A 24,218-nucleotide genomic window follows, 5' to 3' on the forward strand; every position below is an offset into this window, starting at 1 on the left:
GCCTCCTGCCGAGAGCCCCCACCGCAGGCCCTGGCTGGCGCTGCTTGTCCTCTGAGGCCCCAGAACTGAGCAAGCCCAGCGCATGCCAGGGCAGGGTGGGGGGGCAGTTGCTTGAGGGCTGACCCCTCCTGGGCTGGAAGAGCACCCCCAATTCCCAGCCTCTCCCCAGGGTGGGGCGGGTCCAGGGGTGAGGCTGGCCCTGGACCGCAGGACCCTGCAGAAAGCCCCCAGGTGGCACTTGAATACCCAGAAACTTGCCGTGGACCGGACACCACACTGGCAAACACAGCTTCCCCGGGGCCCACGTGGGGCAGGACCCGGAGATCTGCAGGGTCTGCCCAGCCCTCCCCATCCTCCCCCACCACCTCCCGCAACACTAGCTTAAGGAAACATGAGTGTTCCCTGAAAAAAACAAGAGGGCCCCTCCGTGTCTGGCTGCCTGTGTGACCAGCCTGATGTCTTTAGACCTTCCAGATGCTTCTCCTGACCTTGGGTGCTGGGCACCCCCAGCCCAACTGCCCAGCCTCAAGGGAGGAGGGTCTGCAGCAAGGGCGGGGGCGGGGGGGAGGTGCGCGGTGGCTGCTGGTGACCCTGCGTGAATTCCTTGACCTTGTTGTGCGGGTCACCCCTGCACACCCAGGAAATGCCTCCCTTTCTCCCGTGGGAACGGCGCGGAGGCGGAGGACCGCGTCCCGGGCACAGCCTTGGGAGCCGCAAGGTCAGGGCTCGGACACGGTCCGCGTGCAGCACCCCCGCACCCCCACCCTGCCTGCAGCTCTCCCTCCAGCGCGGGCACCCCCGCCAGCCTGCGGCACCCCCGCACCCTTACCCTGCGTGCGGCACGCCTGCACCTCCACCCTGCGTGCAGCACCCCAGCACCCCCACCCTGCGCGCGGCTCCCCTGCACGCAGCACCCCCACCCTGCGCGCGGCTCCCCTGCGCGCAGCTCCCCCACCCTGCGAGCGCGGGAAACTCCTTCTGAAACCCGGGTCGCGGCCTGCAGAGGAAACCCGGGCCTGTAGCCACTGCACCCCTCCCCACGGCGGCCGCCTGCAGGGTCCCGGGCTGCGCCTCGAGGGCGGGCTCCGCGGCGGCGGAGCGGGGCGGCCGGGCGGGGCCGGGCGTGGCGGGCCGCGGGCGGGAGGTGCCGGGTCCGCGCCGCCGCTCCGAGCGGCGTCTCCCGCAGCGCCCACGGCGGGCGGGGCGGCGCACGCGGGCCGCGCTGATTGGCCCGCGCCGCTGATTGGCCGCCGCGGGCACCACTTGCCGCCGCCGCTGCGGCCGGCTGCGCTCGCTCGGGCTCGGCTCGGCTCGGCTCGGCTCGGCGGCGCGGCTCGGCGGCGCGGCTCGGCTCGGCTCGGCTCGGCTGCGCGACCGCGGACGGGTGTGCGCGGGGGGCGCGGGGCGCGGGCCTCGGCGGCGGCGGCGGCGGCGGAAGCCTGGTGCCCCCGCCCGCCGGTGCTCTCGACGAGGCGCAGGCGTCGCGCGGCCCGGCCTCGGACGGCCGCCAGGAGCGGGCGCGGGGCGCGGGGCGCGGGGCGCGGGCGCGGGGTCGGCGCTCGGCGACGCGGGCGGACGGCGGGCCGGCCCCTCCCTGCCCGCGCCGGGCGCCACTGGCCCGCGCCGCCGGGAGCGATGACATCGACGGGGAAGGACGGCGGGGCGCAGCACGCGCAGTATGTGGGGCCCTACCGGCTGGAGAAGACGCTGGGCAAGGGACAGACAGGTGCGTGTGCGGGGGCGGCGGGGCCGGGCCGGGAGGGGAGGGGGCGGCGCAGCGCGGGCCCGAGGGAGGCCGGCCCGGGCCCAGCCCCGGCCGCCGCGAACAATGGGCGGCCGTGCGCCCCCGCCCGCCGTGCGCCCCCGTCCGCCGCGCGCCCCGCCGCCGGGTCCCGTAGGCCGCGGGCTGCAGTCGGCGGGCGCGGCCCAAGGACACGCGGCGCGGCCCGGGGCGCACGGGCGGACGGGGGCTCACGGGCCGGGCCTGGGCAGCGCCCCTCGGGCCCGCTGCAGGTGCGCGACCCGGGCTGCATTGTGCGCCCGAGCGAAGGGCCCATTGTACCGCGGAGGAGGGGGCCGAGCGGGCGCCCATCTGCCGTCTGCCGCGGCCGCGCTAATAGGCATGCTGCCCGAGCAGCTGCGCCCGGCCGCGCGCCCCCGGCCGAGACCCCCACCTCTGTGCGGCGGCCGCCGGGGCCTCCCTGGCTGGGCCTCGGCCTCCCTCGCGGTGGGGGTGGGAGCGTGCGGGACCGTCAGAGGGCTGGACAGCGCCTTCCTCTCCTCCCGGGCTCAGCAGACTGTGACGCTGCACCACCCCAGGGGAGGGACAGGCTGACCGATGCTGAGGCCACAGTGTGCACCGGGGCCTGGGCCGGCCGGGGACAAAACCTGGACCCGCCGGGAGGAGGGGTCTTCCCAGCTGGTCCTGGCTGTCTTTCCAAGGGACAGGCTAGGTCCCTGCAAGGCCCAGCCCAGGCCGCAGTGACCACGGCTCCGCTTGCATTTGGCCAACTTTCCCCGGCCTGGCCGGGCTGGCCTGGCCAGCCCCCTCATCTGGCCAGCCAGGCGCGTTCACAGAGTCGTCTTTGTCGCGGCTGGGGCTCAGCCATTTTCTTTCTTCTCCCAGGGCCGGCCTGTCCCAGAGGTCCGATTGGCACTGTCCGCCTCTCCCCGTCTGAGAAGTTGCTTAGACCGGGGGCAGGCAGGGCAGTGGCAGAAAGGAGGAGGGTGTGATGGCGTGAGCTGGCGCGGGGCGGGGGCTCGGGAGGCCCTCGGGAGGCCCCCCAGGGCTGCAGCGAGGCGGAGCTGGGAGGTGGTGTTGGGGAGGGAAAGTGGGGCAGGGCCGGGCTCTGGGGGAGGGCAGGCCGTGATGTAACTGAGGCAGAAGCAGGAAGGCGTCTGGGCTGGGGCCAGGGGAGCTGCCCTGCCTGGGCAGACCGCCCCTCCCACCCGCCCGGGCCCTGGCGGGACCCTGGCCGTGGCACCGGGCCGTGGGCAGTGGGGGTAGTGTGGCCCAGGTTGGAAGAGGAGGTGGCAGACAGCCGATGTTCAGCCGAGCTCAAAATATGCACGTTTCCTGGTAGGAACGACCGCAGCTTGTGGAATCGTTGGTGAGGGAAGGGGCCAGGACAGCAGAATGCAGGAGGCAGTGAAATAATCTAATTATTGTACCAATAAAATGTTATTATAAGGAAACATCAGCGTGTAAGTGATGACAACAATGAATTATGTACAGTGCCGCGCGGTCTCCGTGGGTAGGGGCTGGTCTCCGCACTCTTCATTGAGCTTTGCTGTCGTACAGTTAATTACTGGGGGTTTCCGCTGTAATTAGCATAATGAATACAAAAGGATGCGCCCTGTGTGTGTGTCAAGGAGGAGCTCCGTGCGATGTTTAGAAAACAGCTCGGAGTGGAGTGGAGTGCAGCCGGCCTCCCCCCTGGGGCTCTCGGGAAGCCGACTCCTCCCTGGTTCTGACGGTCGGAGGGCAGGCGTGCTGCCCAGGAAGGCCCAGGACGAGGCCAGCCATTGCTGTTCGTCTCCCTGCCCCTGCGGGTGGGGGGTCCTCCGGAGTTTGGTGGACGTGGGGTCCCACGTGTGCGCCGGCCCCGGCCACTCCGCACCAGCACCAGGTCCTGAGCCAGACAGGGAGAGGCTCCTGCGAGGGATCTCGGGGGGGGACACGCGGCTGGTCTCCCACCCGCCGCGGGGACCTGGTCCTGGCATGGCCGCCCGTCGTGGCCCTTGGCTCCAGCCCGTTCTGGTCTGTGGCTGGCGGCTTGTTCGTTTCGGCCCTGCCTGCTCTTCCCTCTCCCTCCGCCAGGTGCCCTGACATGGGAGCCGCTCACCCCGAGACGGCTGCGGAGAGGGAGGCGGTCAGGTGGCCGCGAGCCTGGTCTGGTGGCCACGAGCCTCGCGGTGTGGCAGGAGCCTCTCGACCTGGCCGACCCAGGTGGGCCTTGGATCTGCTCCAAGATGGTGCCTGTGGCGACTTGGGCCATGTGGGGAGAGGTGGCACGTGGCCTCCCCACGGGGCTGGCATAGCCATGGCGTGTGGTCGTCTGGCTTCTGCTCAGGTGTCGTCTGCACAGCTGTGCTCTGATGGCCCGAGTGCCCCGGCCCAGGTGCCCGCGAGGCCAAGTGTGCGGCGGCTCCGGGAAGCTTCCTCCCAGCTGCGTCGGTGGTTTCTGGCCAAGGCTGTCGGGGGGCCCTTTGTGGCCTCCCCGGGGCAGGTGCTGGTGGGCGGGAATCCACCTGCAGAGGTGCCGTCTGCGCTTTTCCTTGACCCAAGAGGTGCTTACTGAGCCCCCGCCCTGGGCTGGGTGGATGTGAGGCGCAGTCCCTACTGTCAGGGGACGTGGGGAGGCTGGAGGGTGAGGATGTGCGGGGACGTGTCCAGTCCAGGCCCCTGCGGCGCCAGGAGAGACTGTCACGTAGCCGTGTGGCCTTTGTCTCTCCCACCCCCCGGTAAACGGAGCAGGGCACCTTCCTGCCAAACCAGAGCTCGGCCCCGGAGGACCCGGGAGGCCCCTGTGGAAGGTGGGGACTCGGGCCCTCTGAGCTGTGCGGGGACCCAGGCTCCCAGAGAGACGGGCCTGCCCCGGGGAGCCCTGCGTCCAGTGCGGGAGAAGGGAGGTGGCCGGGGCAGGGCTCACCTGGCTGGTGGGTGGGCTGGGGGAGGGCCTTGGGCTCTGTAGGACTGGGGCCACATTCCTGCGTGACCTTCAGGAGGGTTGACCTAGAGTCCTGGTGGCAGGCAGGATGGGGGAGGGGAGGGTGGTGGCAGGTGGGAGTGGGGGAAGGGCAAGGCGCGGCAGGGGCCAGGTGGGGAGAGCGGGGGCCTTGGCAGACCCTGGGGTGGCCCAGGCTTGGGAGGTGAAGGCAGAGGTGGGGGATGGCAGTGGTGGGGTGAGGGAGCAGAGGCTGAGCGGAGGGCCTGCCCGGGGCCCTGGTGGCAGCGAGGTGGCCTGCCCGGAGCTCTGGTGGCAGCAAGGTGGCCTGCTCAGGGCTGGGGCCCAGAGACCGTGGCCGGGCAGATGGGACCCAGTGGCCTCTGCAGTGGTGGAGGTGGCCGGAGCACAGCTGTGGGTGGCCTGTGACGTCAGCCTGGCCATAGGCAGGCCAGGGTCCCCTGCGGGCTTCAGGCCCTGGCCGTGTGACCAGAGACCCACGGGCCCCATGGGGTCACTGGGAAGACCCGTCAGTGTCCCTGGGCGCCTCAGGACGCTACCCCGGCCCTCCCCAATCGTGCGGACCCTCCCAGGGAGCAGCCCCCTTCCGGGCTGGGCACTGGCCTTGGGTGGACTGTCCCTGCAGAGCCCCGGCACAGGGGTTCCCCGACGGTGAGGGAGGCGCCTTGCAGGACAGGAGGGTCCCTAGGTGGGGGTGACGGAGCCCCTCAGAGTGCGTCTGTATGTCCCCCCTGACGCGGGTCTCTGCTGAGGGGCTTGGCTGGGATGGGGGTCGTCCGTGTCGGAACAGGCGCCCGGGGCGGAGGGCACAGCGGCCCCTCACGCCCCTGGCCCGGTGCAGGCTGAGGCAGCGAGGCCGTCCCGTGTCACCTGTGGCTCTGTCTCTGTCCTGCCGTCGCCTACGTGGGGAGTCCTGTCCAGAACCACGGGGAACGCAGCGCTCTGGGCAGCCCCCGGCTGTGCGAGGAGGCGGGGCCCGGTTGTCACTGCGGTGGGAAGCTGGCTCAGGCCCCCCAGGCCTCTGTTCCCGGCAGAGCCTCCCCGGGCTCCGGCTGGGGCCTTCCCTCTGTGGACTGTGCCTCCAGCCTGGGGCTGGGGCTCCGAGGGGCTCTGGGTCCTGCCTCGTCCCTGGCTGCCCAAGGTGGCCAGGGGTTCTGGTTCTCGCGCAGGTGGGTGTGTGTGGACCCCCATGTTCCTCATCTCCCGGCCCCTGACCCCCACCAGCCACCTGGGGACTCCTGGATGTGGGCCCCAGCAAGCGTGCACCCCGATCCCTGGAGATTTCCCTGGTTTTCACGTCTGGTTTGTCTGTGGGGTGACCCCGGGGTGCAGGGGTGTGCCTTGCGGCCGGCGGGCAGGTCAGACACTGGGACAGCCTGAGTTGGCCCTGCCACCCATCGGCCACCGTCTCTGTGGGAGTCTGTGGCTGCCTCAGGAGGAGCAGTAAGCAGGCGCCTTCTCTGCTGTTGGGTGGCCTGGTCTGGTGGCACCTGTGCCCCTGGGCCTCTCTGGACACAGACTGGGCACCTGGGAGGGTCAGGCTGCCTCTGAAGCCAGCACCCCGCCAGGTGGCCACTGTGAGCACCGGCCGCCAGCGCTCCCCTGCGCGGGGCTGAGGTGGCCCCGCAGGCCCCGTGGCACCTGGAGCTCAGCGGTGCGGACTTGTGCCGTGGCCCAGAGGCTGTGGACACCCGGCGGGGCTGTGGCAACGCGGCAGCTGAGGGACTTGGAGCCTCAGGCTCCTCGTCTGCAGAACGGGCCTCCCCTGAGCTCCTGAGAGGCTCCAGCGCCTGGGAACGGTGTCCCGCGGGGGCACAGCAAGCCAGCGCTTATCAGCCGTCAGCATTGCGTGGGAGGGGGCCCTCTGGCCTCCTGTGGGTCTGGGTGGTCTTCCAGTGCCAGGGCCACTGCCACCTGGGGGGACGGCTGACGTCAGGTCGTAGCAGGGGGGTGGGCGTGGCGGCTGAGCTGCCCTCAGGCCTCCCCAAGGCCTCACCCCGGGAAGCTGCACCGCCGCCTCCGGCAGGAGGGAAGCTGGTCTGGGCCGAGGCCTCGGAGACAAAGCAGGGACTGTGCCGGGCCGGCCGCCTCTCGGGGCCCAGCCTGCTCTGTCCGGGCCTCGTCCTGCCGCTTCTGACAGGCCAGTGTCCTGAAGCCCCTCGGCTGGGGGCTGGGCCCCACCAGGCGTGCAAGAAACTCCCCCCACCCCAGGGTGTCCCCAGCTCCCTGGGCTCCTTCCTCTCCCCACCCCGAGGCCCGGGTGGCAATGGTGCCTCCCCAGGCAGACGGAGTGGGTCACGGAGGCCGATGCCTGTCCAGCCAGGCCACTGTGTCCTTGGGCTGAGGTCAGGTCCCATCTGCCCCCGGGGTGCTGGCCTGTGAGGACAGAGCTCTCTTCCGTGGCTCCCGTGGCATCCGCGTGGGCCTGGCAGAGGGAGAGTGGACGGTTCTGGGTCCTAGTGGCTCTGGGCTGTCCAGGTGGGGGCTGGGCAGGGGCCCTGGGCCTGCGGGGGTGGGTGCCCCAGGGCATTCGCTGTTGCCGCCCACTCGCTCTGCCGGCACAGGGCCGAGGGCAGCTTGGACGGCACCCGTGTGGCTGTGACGCAGCTGTGCTTGGCGGGGGCAGGGAGCCTGCCTGGCCGGGGGTGTGGCCTCGGAGCCCCTGGCTGTCCCAGAGTGCCGGGCAGCCCCTTGTTTGGATGAGGGGTCAGGATGGGGGCGTGGGGTGGCAGGGAGCAGCCAACAGATTGAGCCACGTGGCCATGGGAGCCCGGGTCCCCCACACCCCCAGGCTGGCTCCAGGGCTCCACGGCCAGAGCCGGGGTGAGCTGCAGGGAGAGCGGTACCAGGGCTGGGCCGGGGTCACGGGGGCTGGGCCGGGGTCACGGGGGCTGGGCTGGGGTCACGGGGGCTGGGCCGGGGTCACAGGGGCTGGGCCGGGGTCACAGGGGCCCGCAGGCTGTTTCCCTGGGCGGGTGACCTCCCTGCGCTGGGTGTGAAGTTCCCTGGTGCGGCTGGAGGTTGGCGCTCAGCCCAGCCGGGCGGTGCTGGGGGGAGGCAGCCCCCAGACCAGGTTCTTCCTGCGCTTACGTTGGTCTCGGGGCCAGTGAGGGCTGGCTGTCCAGCTTCTTCCAGAGCGGCCCCTTCGGTGGTGACCCCGGCCCCAAGCTGGAGGTGGTGGCCCAGGTGGGCAGGGGCAGTCGGGGGCCCTGGGCTGCAGCAGCCGGGCGAAGCCCCCTCCACAGTGGTGGGCTGCAGATGCTGGGGCAGCATCAGGGGCGCCGTCCCCACTCTCAGACTCCCCTCCTGCCCGTCTGCGGTGGGCGTAGCCTGGGGTTCCTCGGTGGGCACCGTGGGGTGCACGGGGGCTCCACGGAGCCGGAGCCTTGTGGCCCTCTCTGCGCCATCAGGGTCAGGGGCAGAGCTTGGCTTACGTCCCCTGCAGTCTGGGCTCTGCGGGAATGACCTTCCCTCCCTTCCACGGCACGTGGAATCTTCAGTCGGGAAGGAGCTGGGCAGGCTGCCACGTCCCAGGTTGGAGCCGGGGGCGCATCCGTGGCTGTCCGTGGTTGGCGTGTGTGAGAGCCCCTCAGGCAGGGCTGCCGTCAGGGTCTCGGTTCAGAGCCCAGTTGGCAGCCAGCTGGGCACATGGCTCCATGCCTCAGTTTCCCTGTCTGTGCAGTGGCTTGGGGCAGGACAGTAAGGTGCTGCCGGGGGTCTAAGGTACAAGGGGCTGAGCCTGGGGACCGGGCCTGCTGCTGCGGTGTCTGAGGACAGTTGGGCGGCACGTGCGCCGGGTGCCCGAGTGAGGCGCCAGGCCAGGTGGGGGTGCGTGTTTGCTCCTCACTCAGGGGCGACTTCTCGCGCAGTTCTCGTGGGGTGGTGGCAGGAGCCACGGTGTGGACGGCCGGGCCCGCTGCGGCACACCAGGGCCCAAACGGGTGACCGCCCCACCTCGGGTTCTGGGCTGGCGAGGGGGGCTTGTCCCAGCCACGTCCCTTTGCCACCTGCTGACATGGTGACCGGGACACGTCCCTGCCCTGCCCTGTGTGTACCCCCCTCCCTGGCCCTGCCTGCTGCCTGGCAGGCGGGGGAGGGGGGGGACTCGGGGTGCAGGGGCAGCGGGTCGGCCTGGGCCTGGCCAGGTTTTCCTGCTGCCATCTGGCCACAGCGTCCTTGGTCCCCGGGGTTGAGGCTGCCGTGGGACTGTGACCACGGGCTCTGCTTTTACTCCGGCCTGCGGCATCTTCCCACTCGGGAGTAGAGAGCGAGCGCGGTACCCCAAACCCCACGAGCACCCCTGGCACCAGCGCCGGTTCTGCCCCACCCGCCCCCACGGAAAACGCGTCCTGGGCGCCGCTCAGTGGTGACTATTTTGGTGGAACAGACACTCTTGAAAAACCACAGTGCCATGGTCACCTGGGCCGTTAACACTGATTTCTGGAGACCAGCAGGAATTCAGTCAAATGCCGGAGTTTTACCTGTAAAGGATGTTTCCTGGAGCCGGGACCTCTGCGGCGGGGCCTGGGCTCTGCTCGGGGGTGGGCTTCGGCCCACCCGTCGTTGGCCGTGGGCACCAAGCCGGCACGGGGGCACGGCAAACGTGGCCTGGCGCTGCCGGGGGACAGCCGGGGGACAGCCAGCCCGCACATGCCGGAGCATTCTCCGCAGGGCCCGCACGTGTGGGTCAGTCCCAGTGGGAGAAGGTCCCACGTGGGGAGAGGCCCCGTCGCCCTGCCGTGTGGGGGCGGGGCCTGGGCAGGTGAGGCCGCGGCCGGGAAGGCGTGGCAGGGCTCTCGGTGCCAGGCCAGACGGCATCTGGGGTCTGAGGGACACTTCACACAGGGTCAGCCCCTCCCACCCCGGCTCCTGCCGGACGCTGGGCTGCCCGTCCTCCGCTAGGTTCCCAGCTCCGGCCTGGCCTCGGACGGGGGGCCGCTCCCCTCGGCCAGTCTGAGTCTGAGCCCCCACGGAGCCCCCACCTGGGGCCCTTGAGGCCAGGCAGACGGAACAGTGGCCGGGCGGCCCTGCCACCCCCGGCCTCCTGCAGTCTGGCCCCTGTCTCCGTAGAGCTCCTCTGCCAAAGCATGTGCTGTGGCCTCAACATGTGTCCCCGGTCACCCGGGAGCCACTGGTGCGTGGCCACCCCTCGAGGGCTCCTCTTGGCATGGGGCGGCTGCGGGCATGGGCCGTGCTCCCCGCCCTGAGCCGGAGCTCACATGCGTGTGCAAATGCTCTCTTGAAACACGCGTCTCACGGTTGGTAACCTGGGGGTGTGGGTGACTCTTGAAGCCCCGCGTCTGCCTGCCTGTGAGTGCGTCCCTGGCCTGTGTGGACACCTGACACCCAGCACTGGTGGCCCAAGGCCCTGTCTCTGCTGTGTCCTCCTGGGAACCTGTGGGGGCAGCTTGCTGACCCCGAGGAGGGAGGGGCTTTGGGGGAGGGCTTTGCGCCTGTCCCAGGGGCCCCAGGGAGCTGTCCGGCCTCCCGTGAGGGTCCTCACCCCTGGCTGGGAAGGGCCGTGTGAGGGGTGGGGGGTCTTTGGCAAGTCCCAGACCTGCCCGGAGCGGGGCTCTGGCTCTGTGCCAGCCTGTGCTGGGCACCTCCGTGGCCAGTCCCCGCTCTGGCTGGTGGGCTGTAGGAGGGGTTCCCAGGGGCGGCTGCTGCCTGGGCCCACGGAGCCGAGGGGCGAAGCGCTGCCTTGAGGGAGCGGCGCCCATGTGGGGTTCACTCGGGCGACTCCCGGAGCAGCCCTGGCGTCCTGCTGGCGTCTGCTCATCGCAGGAGCCGCTGCGGCGAATCCCCCCGTCTCGGGTCTGCCGCCGCGAGTGGGAGCCACGTGCAGGACAGAGCAGCCTGGGCCCGGCCACCTGCCTGGCGCTGGAGGTGGGGCTGACGGGGCTCCCCACACAGGACCCGGCGCACACCTGGTGGACTCTGTCTCCTGGGAGCCCCTTGCTTTGGGGCTCTGTGGCCCAGGGCAGGGGTCAAAGGGCCTCAGGGTGGCCGTGGCCTGGGTGGAGGAGGGGCTGGCTGTGAGCCCGGCTCTAGGCTGCCGCGTGCGGGTCAGGTCCGCCTGCCTGAGAGGGTCCTCTGGGCCCTCAGCCGTCTGCGCCAGGGCTGGGGCGTTGGAGGAGGGGCGGCCCTCTCCAGGACAGAAGGGCCTGGCCACCTCCGCCCCCCGCCGGGCTTGCTGGGGCAGGGGCGGCTCCCTCCAAAGGATGTGTGGGACTGGGTGGAAACAGTTTGGAAAGGGGCTGGGTCCCGGCAGAGGAGGGGCTGAGCCAGGCAGATGGGCCGGGTGGGCGGCTGGGTCCACTCACAAGAGACAGGGCTCGGCTCAGAGCCAGCATTGGTTGACCCTAAACCCCAAATCCCCGGGGATTTACCATTAATGGTAAGTGGCACAGAGAACATCCTCCGACAGACGCTGGGCTGGCCGAGGGTGGCCGGCACCTGCCGTGCCGACGTGGACGCCACGTTCCCAGGGAGGACACGTTGGGGCCCCTCGCCTGTGGGGTCCGCGGCCGCGGGGCCTGTGACCTCAGGGACCTGTCAGGCAGCCCGTCCCCAATGCACGCTCGGGGATGTGAGCATGGCCTGCAGCCGGACAGGCAGCCTCGTCTGTGGGGCACATAGAGCCCAGCTGGGTCTCCAGACCAGGGGGGGCAGGAAGAAGGCTGCTGTGTGTGGCCAGCCGAGGGGTTGTCATGGGACGTCCCCCTTCAGCCACCCCTGCTGGGCCGGGGCTCTGGGGCGCAGAAGCCCCAAGCTCATACGTTGGGTGGGGCAGGAGGGGCCTGGTGGCCGGGAGGAGGCCCTTTGGGGGTGGTTTACCCCCCGCGGCAGGTGAACAGAGTTCAAGTTTGGTGGCCTCTGGGAGCCCTGTTGTCCCTCCGCCTGGTGCCTATGACAGCCGTGTTGGGGGCCTGGGTGCGTCAACCGGGGGCTCTGTGCTGGCGTGCGCGGGGCAGGTCGTGTGTTGGCGTGTGTGGGGCGGGCCCTGTGCTGGCGTGCGTGGCCTCGAGGCGGGCGCCCTCCTGGTAGACTTGGGTTCGTGGTGGACGAGCCAGGCCTGAGCCCACGGGGCAGGCGGCAGAGGCTGCAGTCGGGCTGGTGGGGCCAGGGGGGTGGGCAGGGCGCCTGGCCTGGGCTGGTGCCCGCGACCCTGCATGCTCCTGGGCTCGGCTGCTCACCACCTGGGGGCCTTGGGGGGGGGGTTCCACCCAGCTCCAGGAAGGCGGACGTTTCCAGGGCTGGGATGGGTGTCTCGGCCCCTCCCCGGTCCCTCTTCCCACCTCCCAAAGTCAGGCCAGGGCCCCAGTCAGAGACGGGCTTGCTTTGGCCCATGAAGTGTGAGAGAATTCACATCTGTCCAGGTAGAAGCTTCCGGAGCCAGCACCCCTCCCCCGTCCCTCCTCCCCAGTCCCCCAGCTCCTGCAGGGATGTGGGCTGGAGACAGGGCCCTCAGCGTCCTGGGGGGCTGGCAGTACCGCTGCCCCGAGGGCCTGGCTTCTGTGTGTCCCTCCTGTCTCTGGGTCCCCCGTGTCCGCCGTCCCCAGCGCCCCGCCTCTTGCTGACCCTGCTGTCCTGTCACGTCCCCTCTGCGGAGAGTGGGAGAAGGTCACCCACCAGCCGTGTGCCCACCCCTTCCTGGACGCCAGCCTAAGGGCCGGCCGAGCTGGACGTCCTGCCCTGGTCCCTGGCGTGGCCGCAGGGCCCCCGGGACGGGCTTTGACGTTTGGGGGAGGGGCGGCAGCAAGTGTGGGGGCAGCAGGGTCCATCGCGGCCCCTCCGCCCCTGCTGCCCGCTAAGCGGATTCTGTTCTCACCCCCGCGGGGATCTCCGCCGGGACGGGCAGCTCTGTCCCTAATCCACGCTGCGCCCGCGGCTGGCGCACGGCCCTGTGGTGGTCGGGAGTGGCCTGGCCAGGCGGGGAGCAGGGATGCTGCCCAGGACCCCAACGCCTCCCCCTCGTGAGGAGTCAGGGCTGCCGCCTGGGGGGCCACATGCCGCAGTGGGGGGGGGGCACTCGTACCCTCCGCCCTGCCGGCCTCGCCTGGCTTCCTGCGCCGGCTCTGGGCGCTCGGCGCTCGGCGCTCGGCGAGGGGGGGCAGCGGGGTCCCGCCCTGCCCTGCGCAGACCCCGGCCAGGGCCCCGGGCGGCTGGGTCCCCATGGAGGAGGCTGGGGTGGGCGCATGACCCGCAGCCCCCGTGGTGCCCTGGCCGTCCTCCTGGCCTCTGCATCTAGGGCTGTCGCTGTCCCCGGCTCCTGAGGTGGCGGGCGTCCTCTTGGTGTCCCCCCGGGGCTATCCCGCCCCTGCTGTGTGGCCCCGACGACTCAGGGCCTCTAGGCCTGCGCGGCCGCCAGAGGCACCTTCTTAGAAGGTAAACTGAGTCAGGTCACTCCAGTGCTGGTCAGTAGCACACTGTTCCCCATGGCCCCAGCGGGACCCCGAGTCCCACACCAAGGTGCCACCTGGTCAGGTGCCCGGCCCCCCAGGCATCCAGCGTCTGCCCCCTGTGGCTTGAGCCCCGCCAGCCCTGGGCCCCCAAGCGCCCTCCTGCCATGCAGCGCCTGTGGCCCGAGTGTCCTCTCACTCGGCTCTGCCCGGCCTCCCCCACGGGGCCTGGCTGGCCAGACACAGGGCGGACCCGGCTGCCCAGGGCCACACAGCTGCGGTGGGGCAGGGGACCCCGCGGCCAGGCAGAGGGGCTCAGCCGTGCCAGCAGCAGGGGCGGGGGTGTCCCCGGAAAGAGGACACAGGGGAGGCCCTTTCTGCCCTGGGACCCCAGAGACCTCGGCAGACACCAGGGGCCTGGCTGGCTGGGATTCCCCGGGCCCCGCACACCGCGGAGGGTGCCAGCTCTCGGCATGGGCCAGACAGGGCCGTGTGAAGCCAGCGAGGCGAGGACAGCTGCGTGCGTGGCACACGGGCCCTGGGACTGTGCTTTTGGGAGGACGTGGGGCCCCTGGGAGAGGACGCCGGGTCTCTGCCTGCAGCTCCTGCAGAGCCCGGGGCCCTGATGGGGAAGGCCGGGCGCCCGGCGGGGGTCTGTGCAGGGTCACGGGCCTGTGTGTGTCTGTGTGTGTGTAGAGGCCTCTGCCTGTGTTGGTGTGTGTGTGCGGGTCTGGGTGTGTGTGTATGTGTGTGTGCAGGTCTGGGGGCACGTGTGTGTGTGTGTGTGTGTGTGTGTGTAGGTCTGCGTGTCTGTGTGCAGGTCTGGGAGGGTGTGTGTGTGTGTGTATGTGTGTGTGTAGGTCTGCGTGTCTGTGTGCAGGTCTGGGGGGGTGCGTGTGTGTGTGTGTGTGTGTGTGTGTGTAGGTCTGCGTGTCTGTGTGCAGGTCTGGGAGGGTGTGTGTGTGTGTGTGTGTAGGTCTGCGTGTCTGTGTGTGCACGTCTGTGGGGGTGTGTGTGTCTGCCTGCATGTGGACGACAGGGGCCCCCTGGGGGTTCCCCACCTGTCACCACAGCGACCCCTCTGCGTCCCTGGGTCTGGGGTGCAGGGCGGGCAGGTGCGGAGTGGAGGGAGCTGCCCAGGCCTGTGCGTGCTCTGCATGGCGGGTGTCTGTGGCCGCCACCCCCTCTCCGTCCCGCCCAGCCCTCGCAGGCCCCGGCTCTGACTCCAGCTGCTCCCGTCGGCCACCTCCGCCCTGTCCGGCCACCTCCGCCCTGTCCAGCACAGCCCCGTGGCCTGGGAGGCGGGACCATGGCTGGCTGGGGCTCTGCCACCAGCCGTGCATCCTCTGGTCACACCGTGGTGTCCACACCAGGCTTTCCAACCCCAGAATCCAGCTCCACACACCCCAGCCCAGCCCAGCCCCCCAGGAGGGGGGAAGCCACAGTCGCCCTGGGGGCCTGAAGCTGGCCACAGTGGGGCCAGGGCTGGGGTCAGGGCAGCAGCGTGGGGAGAATGGGAGGGCTGGTGGGACCACGGGAGTGTGCCCCACTGCCGCCAAGCCCAGGGGTTGCCACGACTGAAGCCTGTGGCGGGCCAGCTGTGTGGTCCCGGGCGCCTCCCCCCTGCAGGGACCTGAGGGCCTGTCCTTGGGCGGGGGTGGGGGGGGGTGACACCTGAGGGTGCTGCTCTGGAGCTGACGGGCAAGATTCTCCAGCAAGATTCTCCGCATTCCCTGACGTGTGGCCGCTCCGGTCAGGGCCAGCTCAGACCCCTCCCCCTCTGCCACACCACCACTGGGAGGTGGCCCTGCCATGGCTGCAGAAGGGAGCCCAGTGCCCCTGCTCCAGTGCCCCCCACACAGCCTCCCTGACCCCCTGGCCTGGCGTCCTCCTTCCCAGTAACTGCTCTCGGGGCCTGGTGGCTCCTGTTCTTGGACCGTCCCGAGACCTTGTCCAGGCCTGCCCAGCCCCTCCTGTGCCGTGCCAGGTGCCGCCTCACCTGGGCACGCTGGCAGGTGGGGACAGGTGTCTCCTGCTGTCCAGTCATCCTTGGGCAGGACGGGCTTCTGTGCACAGGCGCCTGGTCGTCTGTCATGGCCTTGGCTCGTTGACAGACACTTGAGGTGTTGGTGGCTTTTCTGATCGCCTGGTCAGAGCTCTTGACACGCAGGACGGGCCTGCCATCCCGCTCAGGGCGCGTCGCGTGTGTGTCTGCCTTGGCGGCTTGGTGCCCGCGCCGTGCGGTTCCGTGTAGCGGGGTCCGGAGGAGGCGGCTCGTGCCACTTGCCATGGGGGAGGGTCGTGCAGGGTGGAGGACGCTTTGGGCTTCGCGTGCGTGTGCGTGGGCCGGGCCGTTCTCGCTCTGTGAGTTCGTGCCGCTCGGCTGCAAGAGGCGGCCGGGAGCGGAGCCCGGGGAGGCAGGTTGGGCCGCGCGTCGGCGGCTGCAGACGCAGAAGAGGAAGGAACAGCCGTGAGCGGAGGCCTCATGCCAGCCGTGCGGCCGCCGCGCAGCCTGGGCCTCGGCTGCAGCTCAGGGCGCTCACTGCGGTGTGGCCTCGTGGAGCTGAGGCTGGCGGGTCCACGCGTGGGAAGGGCGCGGAGGGCGCACGGCTGGCGATGTTGGTGCCACTTTTGTTCCCGCCGAGCTCTGGTGCTCTGTGGTTTATGTGGGGCAGGAGCAGAGGGGCTGGTCACCTGCTTGGGCTGTCACCCCCTTCCTGGAGGCCCAGCAGGGAGGCGGGTCAGGGGTCAGCCCAGCCGGGGCCGGGGCCAGGGCAGGAGTTGGGGCTCCTTCTGTGCAGGGCAGGAGCTGGGTGGTCTCAGAGGCCGGGCCCTTGTGGGCTGGGGCAGGGGCTCAGCGAGGGCCCAGCAAGGGGGCAGGGCCAGCAGGGAGCTGCCTTTTCTGCTCCGTCACCATGACGACAGATGGCGGTTGGCAGGGAGGGGCGGGGAGGGCCTGGTAGGAGGCGCTCAGGATTTAGAGACCAGCTGGGCATCCTCTGGGGACGCCCGGGGGCAACGGGAGGGTGGGCTTTCCCCTCCCCTCCCCTCCCAGCCTCGCTCCTGGCCGGAGCGGCCAACCGGGAAGGGCTGGTGCCGCCACCCGGACACCAAGAGCCTGAGCCGGGGCACAGCTCTGTCTGGTGCCCACCCTGGCATGGGAGGCCGCCTGGCCGGGACCCAGCCTCCCCTCTGTGTGACCGCTGGCTGCAGGGACACCCCCCCAGGGGCCTGGAGAGAACCCAGCCTGGCCAGCTGTGGGCGGGGGAGGGGCTGCACTGGCTACGCCCTGCGGCCACACCCGGCTCTTCCTGCGAGTCCCAGGCCCACCCTGCAGGCGCAGCCGGGGCACCCTGCACAGTCCCGTGTGTGAGCGGACACAGCCTTGCAGGGAAGCCCAGGCTGAGCCCGCTCAGGACCAGCAGCAGGTGCGTGGGGGCTCGTGGGGCCGGGGAGGGGGGTGCCACAGAGGCAAGACCACGGGACCATGTGGCCACCTTCCTCCCAGCAAGCTGGCACCTCTCCCTGGTGCCCCCAGCTCTGCTGACCTCTGCCCCTGTCCCACGCCCGGGTCCTGGCCTGGCTCCCCGTGGACCCCCCGATGGCCTTGCAGGCCCAGGCCCCCTGCGAGGCCTCCGCCCGCTGTCCCAGCCTCCCGAGCAGAACAGGGGGCCAGGAGGAGGGGCCTGCTGCACCCCTCACCCCGACAGCCCGTCCTGCTGTCGGCAGGGGCATCGGCGGCCCAGGGCCAGAAGCTCCTGGGAGGTGTCCCCAGGCTGCGTGGGAGGAGCCGTGGGGAGACAGGACACGAGGCTTGTCCCTGGGACCCGGGCGGCCACAGCCTGCCCCGCACGCTCCTTTGTGCAGTGAAACGTGCTGGGAATCGTGGGATGCTCAGTGATAACTTTGCTTTCTTGATCCATTCTGTGGTTCTAAAACAAATACTCGTTAGTTTAAAAAGAAGAATTTAGCTTTAAATTTAAAGATATTCAATGTTTCACATACGGAGAAACTAAAGATTTGTGTTGACCAAAAGTGCCCCCCCCCCCCCGCAGTTCCCATCATCCCATTGTGTTAAATTCCAAATGCAAACAGACGTCCCCGCGGTCGGGCGGAGGTGGCGTGGGAGCGAGTGGGCATCCGGGTGCCCGGGCACCGGGGGCTTCGCCTTCTCTGGGGGGGGGCTGAGGTTTCTGGGATCCCAGGAATGAACCTCTGCGTAAAGACCACGTCTGTGCGAGGGTGCGGAGCCTCACGGTGCGCTGGGCCGGCACGGCGTGAGCGGCGCTGGTTTCCTTAGCGCCTAGACCGAGGGACAGCTGTGTCTGGGGAGGGATGTTGCCTTGTCACCAGCGTTGTGCAGAATCGTCATTGTGTGGTGGTGAAAAGCAGACCGAGTTTGCTTTTTTTGCTCTTTGTTTTTTTGAGGTGGGGTCTTGCTCGTTGCCAGGCTGGGGTGCGGTGGCATCATCTCAGCTCCCTGCAGCCTCCACCTCCGGGCTCAGCCATCCTCCCTCCTCGGCCTCCCAGAGTGCTGGGACCGCGGGCGAGTGCCTGGCCGTCTTTCTGTTCCAGACTGAGATGGAATCCACATGACGTAAACTCAGCCCCATGGACGTGCCCGATTCAGGGGCATCTAGCACATTCTGAGAGTCTCGCAGCCTCCACCTGCCTCTGAGCAGCTTGGGGACATTCCTGCCCCATCGGCATTCACCCCCAACCCCGGTGGGGGACACTGGTCCGCTTTCCACCCCGTGGATTTACCTGCTCTGGGCATTTCGTACAAATGGAATCTCACGACACGTGGCCTCTTGTTCCCCCTGCTGCTTCCACTCCGCGTGACGTCCTCGAGGTCCTCCGTGTGGTAGCGTGTGTCGGGACTTCCTTGCTGTCGTGGCTGAGTGATGCCCCGTCGTCCACCGGGAGACACTGGGGTCGTCCCGCCCTCGGCTGTGGGGAGCGACGCTGCCACGGACGCCCGTGTGCCGCACCTGCCGGGCCCGCGCTCGGCTCTGTGCGTGACGCCCGGGCGGGGAGCTGCCGGTCACGCGGTGATTCTGGCTAACATTTGAGGCACTGCCGGGCTGTTTTCTGGTAGACCCAGTTTTAACCAGTTTTATTTTTGTTTTTAAAGTCTCTGCAGAGAGGGCACCGCGTTCCCCGCCCCCGCTGGGCTGCTCCTGCCGCCTGGCCTGCCCCGGCGCACGCTGCCCCTTCCTTCGTGGGACCGTGGGCTGTCACCTGTGCAGCGCCCACGGGTGGCCCTCCTGGCGAGCGGTGCTGGGCCGTGGCCTGCGGCTCCCCTCAGCCACTGTCGCCTTGGAGGGTGCAGGGGAAGCCCCGGGCACCCAGCCTTGGGCGGGCGAGTATTCTGGACAGTTCTGTCCTGTGACTTAGTTTCTGCAGATCTGGGGACGCCCCCGCTAGCTGGGACCTGGACCCGGGCTGAGCTGAGTTCACCGTTGGCTCCCGTGGGAACCCCAGTGCGCGTTGGGCACACGGGGACCTCCCAGTGGCCAGGGCCTGAGACCACCCATCGGCGGGCAAGGCGGGGGACTGGGAGGGCCGGGCCCGTCCCGCGGGGCTGCGGGTCCGTGTCCAGCGCTGTCACCCGCGGTGCTGGGGCTGGTCCCGGTGCTTTGTCTCCGCGCTCACGAGTCGCTAACGGTTTACGACGACGTTTCTCAAATTCTCCGTGGCAAAGGATGAGTTTTTTAAAAAATTTCCCAATTGAGTACTTTGGTAAAATAAAATAAAAATTAACCGAATAAAATGAAGTGGGGGAGAAAACCCGAAGCCCTTTGCGGTACAAGCCCAAATACCTCACTTGGTTTACAGACGGGAGATTTCTTCTCCGAGTTGCCACAAGCATCTGGTGTTGTCTGTGGCTGCAGCTGTCGTGGGCCCCGGCCTGGCCTGCAGGACTCAGGTGACAGCACTGTGTCCTGGCCACCCCAGAGCCACTTCTCGGAGCCACCCGCGGTCTGAATGCTTCTGGGGGGCTCACGTCCGAGCCTTGGTCGGCCACCACTGGGCAGTCCCTGGTGACCCTGCTGCGGAAAGTGAGACAGGCCCTGTGTCCCCAGACCTGTTCCCCAGAGTGGCCGCCGTCTCTTCTCTGCCAGAGGAGCGCTTCATTGTCCCCACCCCTCTGTCCCACCCGTGGCCCTGCCCGACAGTGGCTTCTACCTTTGGTTTCTTAAAGTGAAGCGTTTCTGTCCCTTCCCAGCCGGGCCAGGCTCCTGGGGGGCCTGACGGTCGGCGCTCGGAGGTCAAACATCACAGGTTTCCACAGTCATCAGCGTGGGGACATCGTGCGGTGCCGGGTCACCTCCTCGTCAGTGGGGCCGGGCCGTGCACTGGGGCTCTGCCCTGAGACCCGGTTTTCTGGAGTTGGGACTGTCAGGGGCTTGGCCCTCTGGAGGGTGTTCTCTCTGGTGACATCCGAGAACGGTCTGCGTTTGTGAGACTTTGCGTTTGCGTCCCCTGATGTTCTCAGGAGGTCCAAGTGGCCTTTCTGTTAGTGTCACCGTTTACCTGTTGGTCACAACTCAGCTTTCAAAGCCGGCTCAGACTCGCCATCATTCCGTCAAGTCTCCTTCTCTTCCCGGCAGCCTCTGTCCCAGACCCCTGCGTCCCTTGCCCGGTTGCGACCGCGGCTCCCTGGTCTGCTGCCTGCCTTGGGGACTTCCCAGGAGGTCACGCGGCAGAGAAGACTCCGGCGCTCACGTGCGTCCCAGGCCCTTCGCGGCCTCCAGTGCCGACGCGGGGGTGCCGTGGGGTCAGCCTTTCCCAGCCCTCCTTGCACCAGAGCCTTGGAACCCGCCCACCCTGCAGATGGGACCTTCCCGTGCCGGGTCAGGGGTCGCTGCTCAGTTCCAGCCCCAGCAGCACTGACACCGTGGGACATCCTTGCCTGGTGGGGCTCTGGGAACAGCCGTGTGCCTAGAGCTGTGTGTGCACACGTGTGCACGTGTGTGTGTTGAGGCTGCTGATGGGCACACGTCCCTGGCTGTTACCCTGTCTCGGCACGGAGGGAGGAGGTGCTGACTCAGGCCGTCCCTGCACTGGCTCCCGCGGTGGGTGCTCCTGCAGTGGGTGGGTGCTCCCGTGGTGAGTGGGTGCTCCCGTGGTGAGTGGGTGCTCCTGTGGTGAGTAGGTGCTCCCGTGGTGGGTGGGTGCTCCCGCGGTGGGTGCTCCCGTGGTGAGTGGGTGCTCCCGCGGGTGGGTGGGTGCTCCCGCGGGTGGGTGGGTGCTCCCACGGTGGGTGCTCCCAAGTATTGCAGCCCGTGTCCCTGCACCCCGCCTGCGTCTTCCAGAGGGTTCTGGAATGTTGTGAGGTTTCTCGTCCCCGCCAGGCACCCTCTCTCTGTGGAGGGTGGGCCACGCGAGGGTCGTGCCTGGGGGGCTCTGCCAGCCACTCCACGCAGACCCTGCCTGGACCTCCCTGGGCCCCCCACACCTCTCTCGGCCCCCAGAACTGCACCAGCCCAGCCTCCTCCCTGTCACCTGGGTCAGGGACGTCCTCTTGGGACCCCTCCTCCCTGCAGCCCCCTCCCCCCCCCGCCCGCCCCGGGTTGTCCTCGCCCTCCGGCTCCTGCTCAGCAGACACCTCGGGGGCTCCTCCCCCCTTGGCTCTGGGCCAAGCCTGGCGCCCACCTCCCGAGGTGCCCATGAGTGCCAGTGTCTTGGGGAGGGGCCTGTGTCCCTAGGGTGCTGACGGGTAAATCGTGACCACAGGGCTGGTGGTGGCTTCTGTCAGCACCTTCCCATTGAGTGCAAGACAGGGGGGCCCTGGAAGCACTTGTGCGACTGCCTGCGGGTTTTGGGGGGCCCAGAAGCACACGTCCACCTGCCTACGGGTTTAGGGGGCCCTGGAGGCACACGTGTCATTGCCTGCTGGTTTGGGGGGGCCCAGAAGCACACGTCCGACTGCCTGCGGGTTTCAGGGGGCCCCATGCTGCTTTGGCTCCCGCTGGGCCTCTCCCTGGGCGCCATCGCAGGCCACCCCTTGGAGGGGCGGGAGCAGGTGCAGGTGCCAGGACTGCAGGGTGGGGGGTCCTCGTCGAGTCTTTCCCACGGCAGGAGAGGGTCTTGGGAGACGCCTGGGCTGGTGTCGCCCCAGGAGGGCGGCCAGGCCCGGCCCAGCCTCACTGTCCATCCCTGGGCTGCAGACAGGGCGCAGCCCCCGGGAGGGGCTCGGGGCCAGCACAGCCCAGCCCCCCGAGCGGCAGGCAGCCCCTTGTATTTGGGTGCCGGGCGGAGAGGGTGGGAACAGGCGGAGGCGCCAGCGTCTGCAGCGCCTGTGAAGTATTTCAGGGCTTAATTAATTTAATTTGAGAGGTTCCTTTTCCGAGCGTGAACAGTCGTCTCCCGAGAGACACGAGCCACCCCCCACCCCCCCGCTGCCGCTGCGCCTGGCACTGGTGGGCGGACAGGCGGCGGGACGTGTGTCGGAGCCCGGGCTGGGCCTCCTTCCGCCCTGCCCCGGTGCTCGTCCGTGCCGGCGGGGGCGGGATCGGGCGTCCGCTGAAGAGAAGGCTGCCGGGGCGGGAAGGGCAGAGCCGGGTGCTACGGAGGGGACAGGGTCCCCTCAGGATGGGGGTGCCCCAGCCTGGGAACCAGCCGCCAGCCGGCTCAGGTCTAGTGTGGGGGGTGGCCGCGGCCGCAGGCTGGACAGGCTGGGGGCTGCGGCCCCTCCCCACGTGGACTCAAGGTGGCAGCTGAGTTCCTCGGCGCCCAGGAGGAAGCGTAGGGTTCTCTGTGGCATGCCCCATCCTCCCTGCCACGTTCCCTGGGTACACAGGCTGCCATGGGGTGGCACCAGGGGACAGGCCTCGGGGGCTGCTGTGTGCCGTGTGTACTGCGGCCCAGAGCACAGGCACGGAGGGCACAGATGCTGCCCGGCCCCAGCTGCCCCCCAGGGTGTCCACCGCTGCCGGCTGTGGGTGGCCCAGCCAGGGGGCAGGTCGGGCTCTGGGGCGTCCAGCGTTGCGGATCCATTTTCCGGAGAGCTGGGGATGGAGGGGGCTCCCTCCTGTCCCCAGGGAACGGACGCCCGGCGCACACCTAGGAGCACAGCGCCCCCATGACAAGGACGTCCAGGGAATGGGTCACGGAGGGCGGAGCTGGCCCCCAGAGAGCCCCCGGCCCAGGATGAGGTCTGCTCCGTCCGGGCGCAAGTGACCCTCGGTGCCTGGGGGCAGAGGGGGCCCACGCTGGTCTCTGAGGAGCTTCCAGAGCTCGGCCCACAGGAGCTGGCGGGGTGGGAGCCGGGCGCGTTGGCGCATCTGCCTGCGGTGGGTCTGGCCCCCCGGAGCCCGCAGGGGAGGGCGCCGCGACCCCGCCGGGCCTGGCGCAGCCGCCCGGCTCTTCCGTGGGCCCCAGGCCAAGTTCAGCACCAGGGACAGCGTCTCCGGCTCTGCAGAGCCCCCGACCGCACCCCTGCCACCTCCACCCTGTCCTCCTCCTCGCTGGGCCCCTGCGATGGGTCACCTCCCGCCCTTTTCTCTCGGAGCTCGCCCTGTTTAGGGTGAGGGGACGGGGTCCCCGAGGTGGCCCTTCTGGCAGACGCCCCCCAGGAGGGGAGACCCCGGCAGGGGGCAGGACTGCGAGCCTGGGGTGCACAGCAGCGGCTCCGGGCCGCCTGCTCCCGGGTGGACCTCAGGCCTCTGGAGCTGACCCCTGGCAGGGGCGCAGCTGTGAGAGCAACTGAGTCGAGGGCGCCTGGTGAACGGGGTGGGGCTGAGGGGCTCTGGGGCTGGGTCTCCACCCCACAGTGGGCTCCTGGAAGCCCCAGGCCCAAGGGGCCGCCTCTTCCTCCAGCAGGCCCGTTTCCGGGGATGGGGCCTTGTGGTGACAGGCTGCTCCGACGGTCACTGCCTGCCTGGCGTCAGTGTCTGGTGGCCGCGTGCTCAGGCCCACGCACACCCCTTCGCCTGGCTCCGCGAGGCAGGGCCCGTGACTGTCCGGTGCCTGCCGTGTGGGGTGCGGGGCGTGTGCCCCAGGGCGGTGCTGAGCCGGCCCGCCTGCCCGGGGGGGCGGTGCCCTCGGGGACCCTGGCTCTGGTTCCCGTCTGCTGGGGACAGCAGCGCACTGGCAGCACCACACGTGTGCTGGGCCCTGCCCAGGGAAGGCAGGGGCTGTTCCGCCAGGTTGTCCCTGTGTCCTTTCAGATGGGAGGAGGCAGGACACGCAGATGGGGGGCTCTGGCTGCCTTCTGGGGGAGCCGGTTCTGGATCTGTCAGAGGGCGGCCGGGGTGGGCTGGGGAGGCCCTGGGTGCCGGGAGCTCATGGAGCCTCTGTGAGGCCTGGAGGCAGGCGGCCGGCGAGGGGCGGCGCCTCTGTCCTCTCTGGGTGGGGCTGGGTCCCCGGGCACTGTCCCTCGAAGAGGGCGGTCACTGGCTGCGGGGTCAGCAGACGGAGCAGCAGCCACATGGGAGGCGGCAGAGAGGGCCTGGGGTGCAGGACCCTCAGGATGGGCTGGGCCAGCTGGGGAGGGCTCAGGACCCCCAGCAAGGGCAGGGTGGCCGGGACGGGGGGAGCAGCGTGTGCCCGAGGTGCGTTTGCACGGGTGCAGGCACTGCCCGGGGCGGGGGTGGAGGGGGCGCAGTCCTGTGCCTGGGCGTCGCAATCTGCTGCCAGATGGTGCAGGGAGGGTGGGCTGGGGGTGCCAGGCCAGGGCACTCGGGCGGGCCGGGAGCGAGGGGCCCGGCGGGTGCAGCCCTTGGCCCACTAGAACCCGCGTGTCTGTGTAGGGAGGGGGTCCCAGGCTGCGCCCCCGCCTGCCGCGAGGCTACTGCTGGCACGGGTTGGGGCTGGGTGGGGGCTGCAGAGGGTCCCTCCCCGCTGCTGGCACCGTCGCCCTGGGAACCGCCACCCAGCCACAGGCAGTGGGCCCAGCCCATGTCGTCTCTGGGCAGTGGAGCAGGCCCCCGGGGGACCCCGCCGAGTGGTGGCCACTGTGCTCTGCCCACTCCTCCAGCAGGGCCCTGGAAAGACGCTGGCCTCGGGGTCAGAGGGCAGAGGCCCCCCACGCCCCATCATCCGCCCAGGGCTCCGGAGGGTCAGCGCATGCTGGGGCCGTCCCCTACCAACCCTCAGGGTGCCCTGGCCCAGTAAACAAAGA

At 69.8% G+C, this 24,218-nt stretch overlaps 1 protein-coding gene across 1 annotated transcript in view; it reads left to right on the forward strand.

Annotated features, from left to right (window-relative positions):
• The first annotated feature begins 1,635 nt into the window (after positions 1-1,635).
• The window catches only part of BRSK2 (BR serine/threonine kinase 2), a 44,688-nt gene continuing 22,105 nt past the window's right edge, over positions 1,636-24,218 (forward strand). The window contains exon 1 of the mRNA XM_069471910.1: positions 1,636-1,726. Within this exon, the coding sequence (XP_069328011.1) occupies positions 1,636-1,726 (91 nt within the window). The remainder of the gene's footprint in view (positions 1,727-24,218) is intronic.

The sequence above is a fragment of the Eulemur rufifrons genome, chromosome 6 (genome assembly GCF_041146395.1).
Source record: "Eulemur rufifrons isolate Redbay chromosome 6, OSU_ERuf_1, whole genome shotgun sequence".
NCBI lineage: Eukaryota > Metazoa > Chordata > Mammalia > Primates > Lemuridae > Eulemur > Eulemur rufifrons.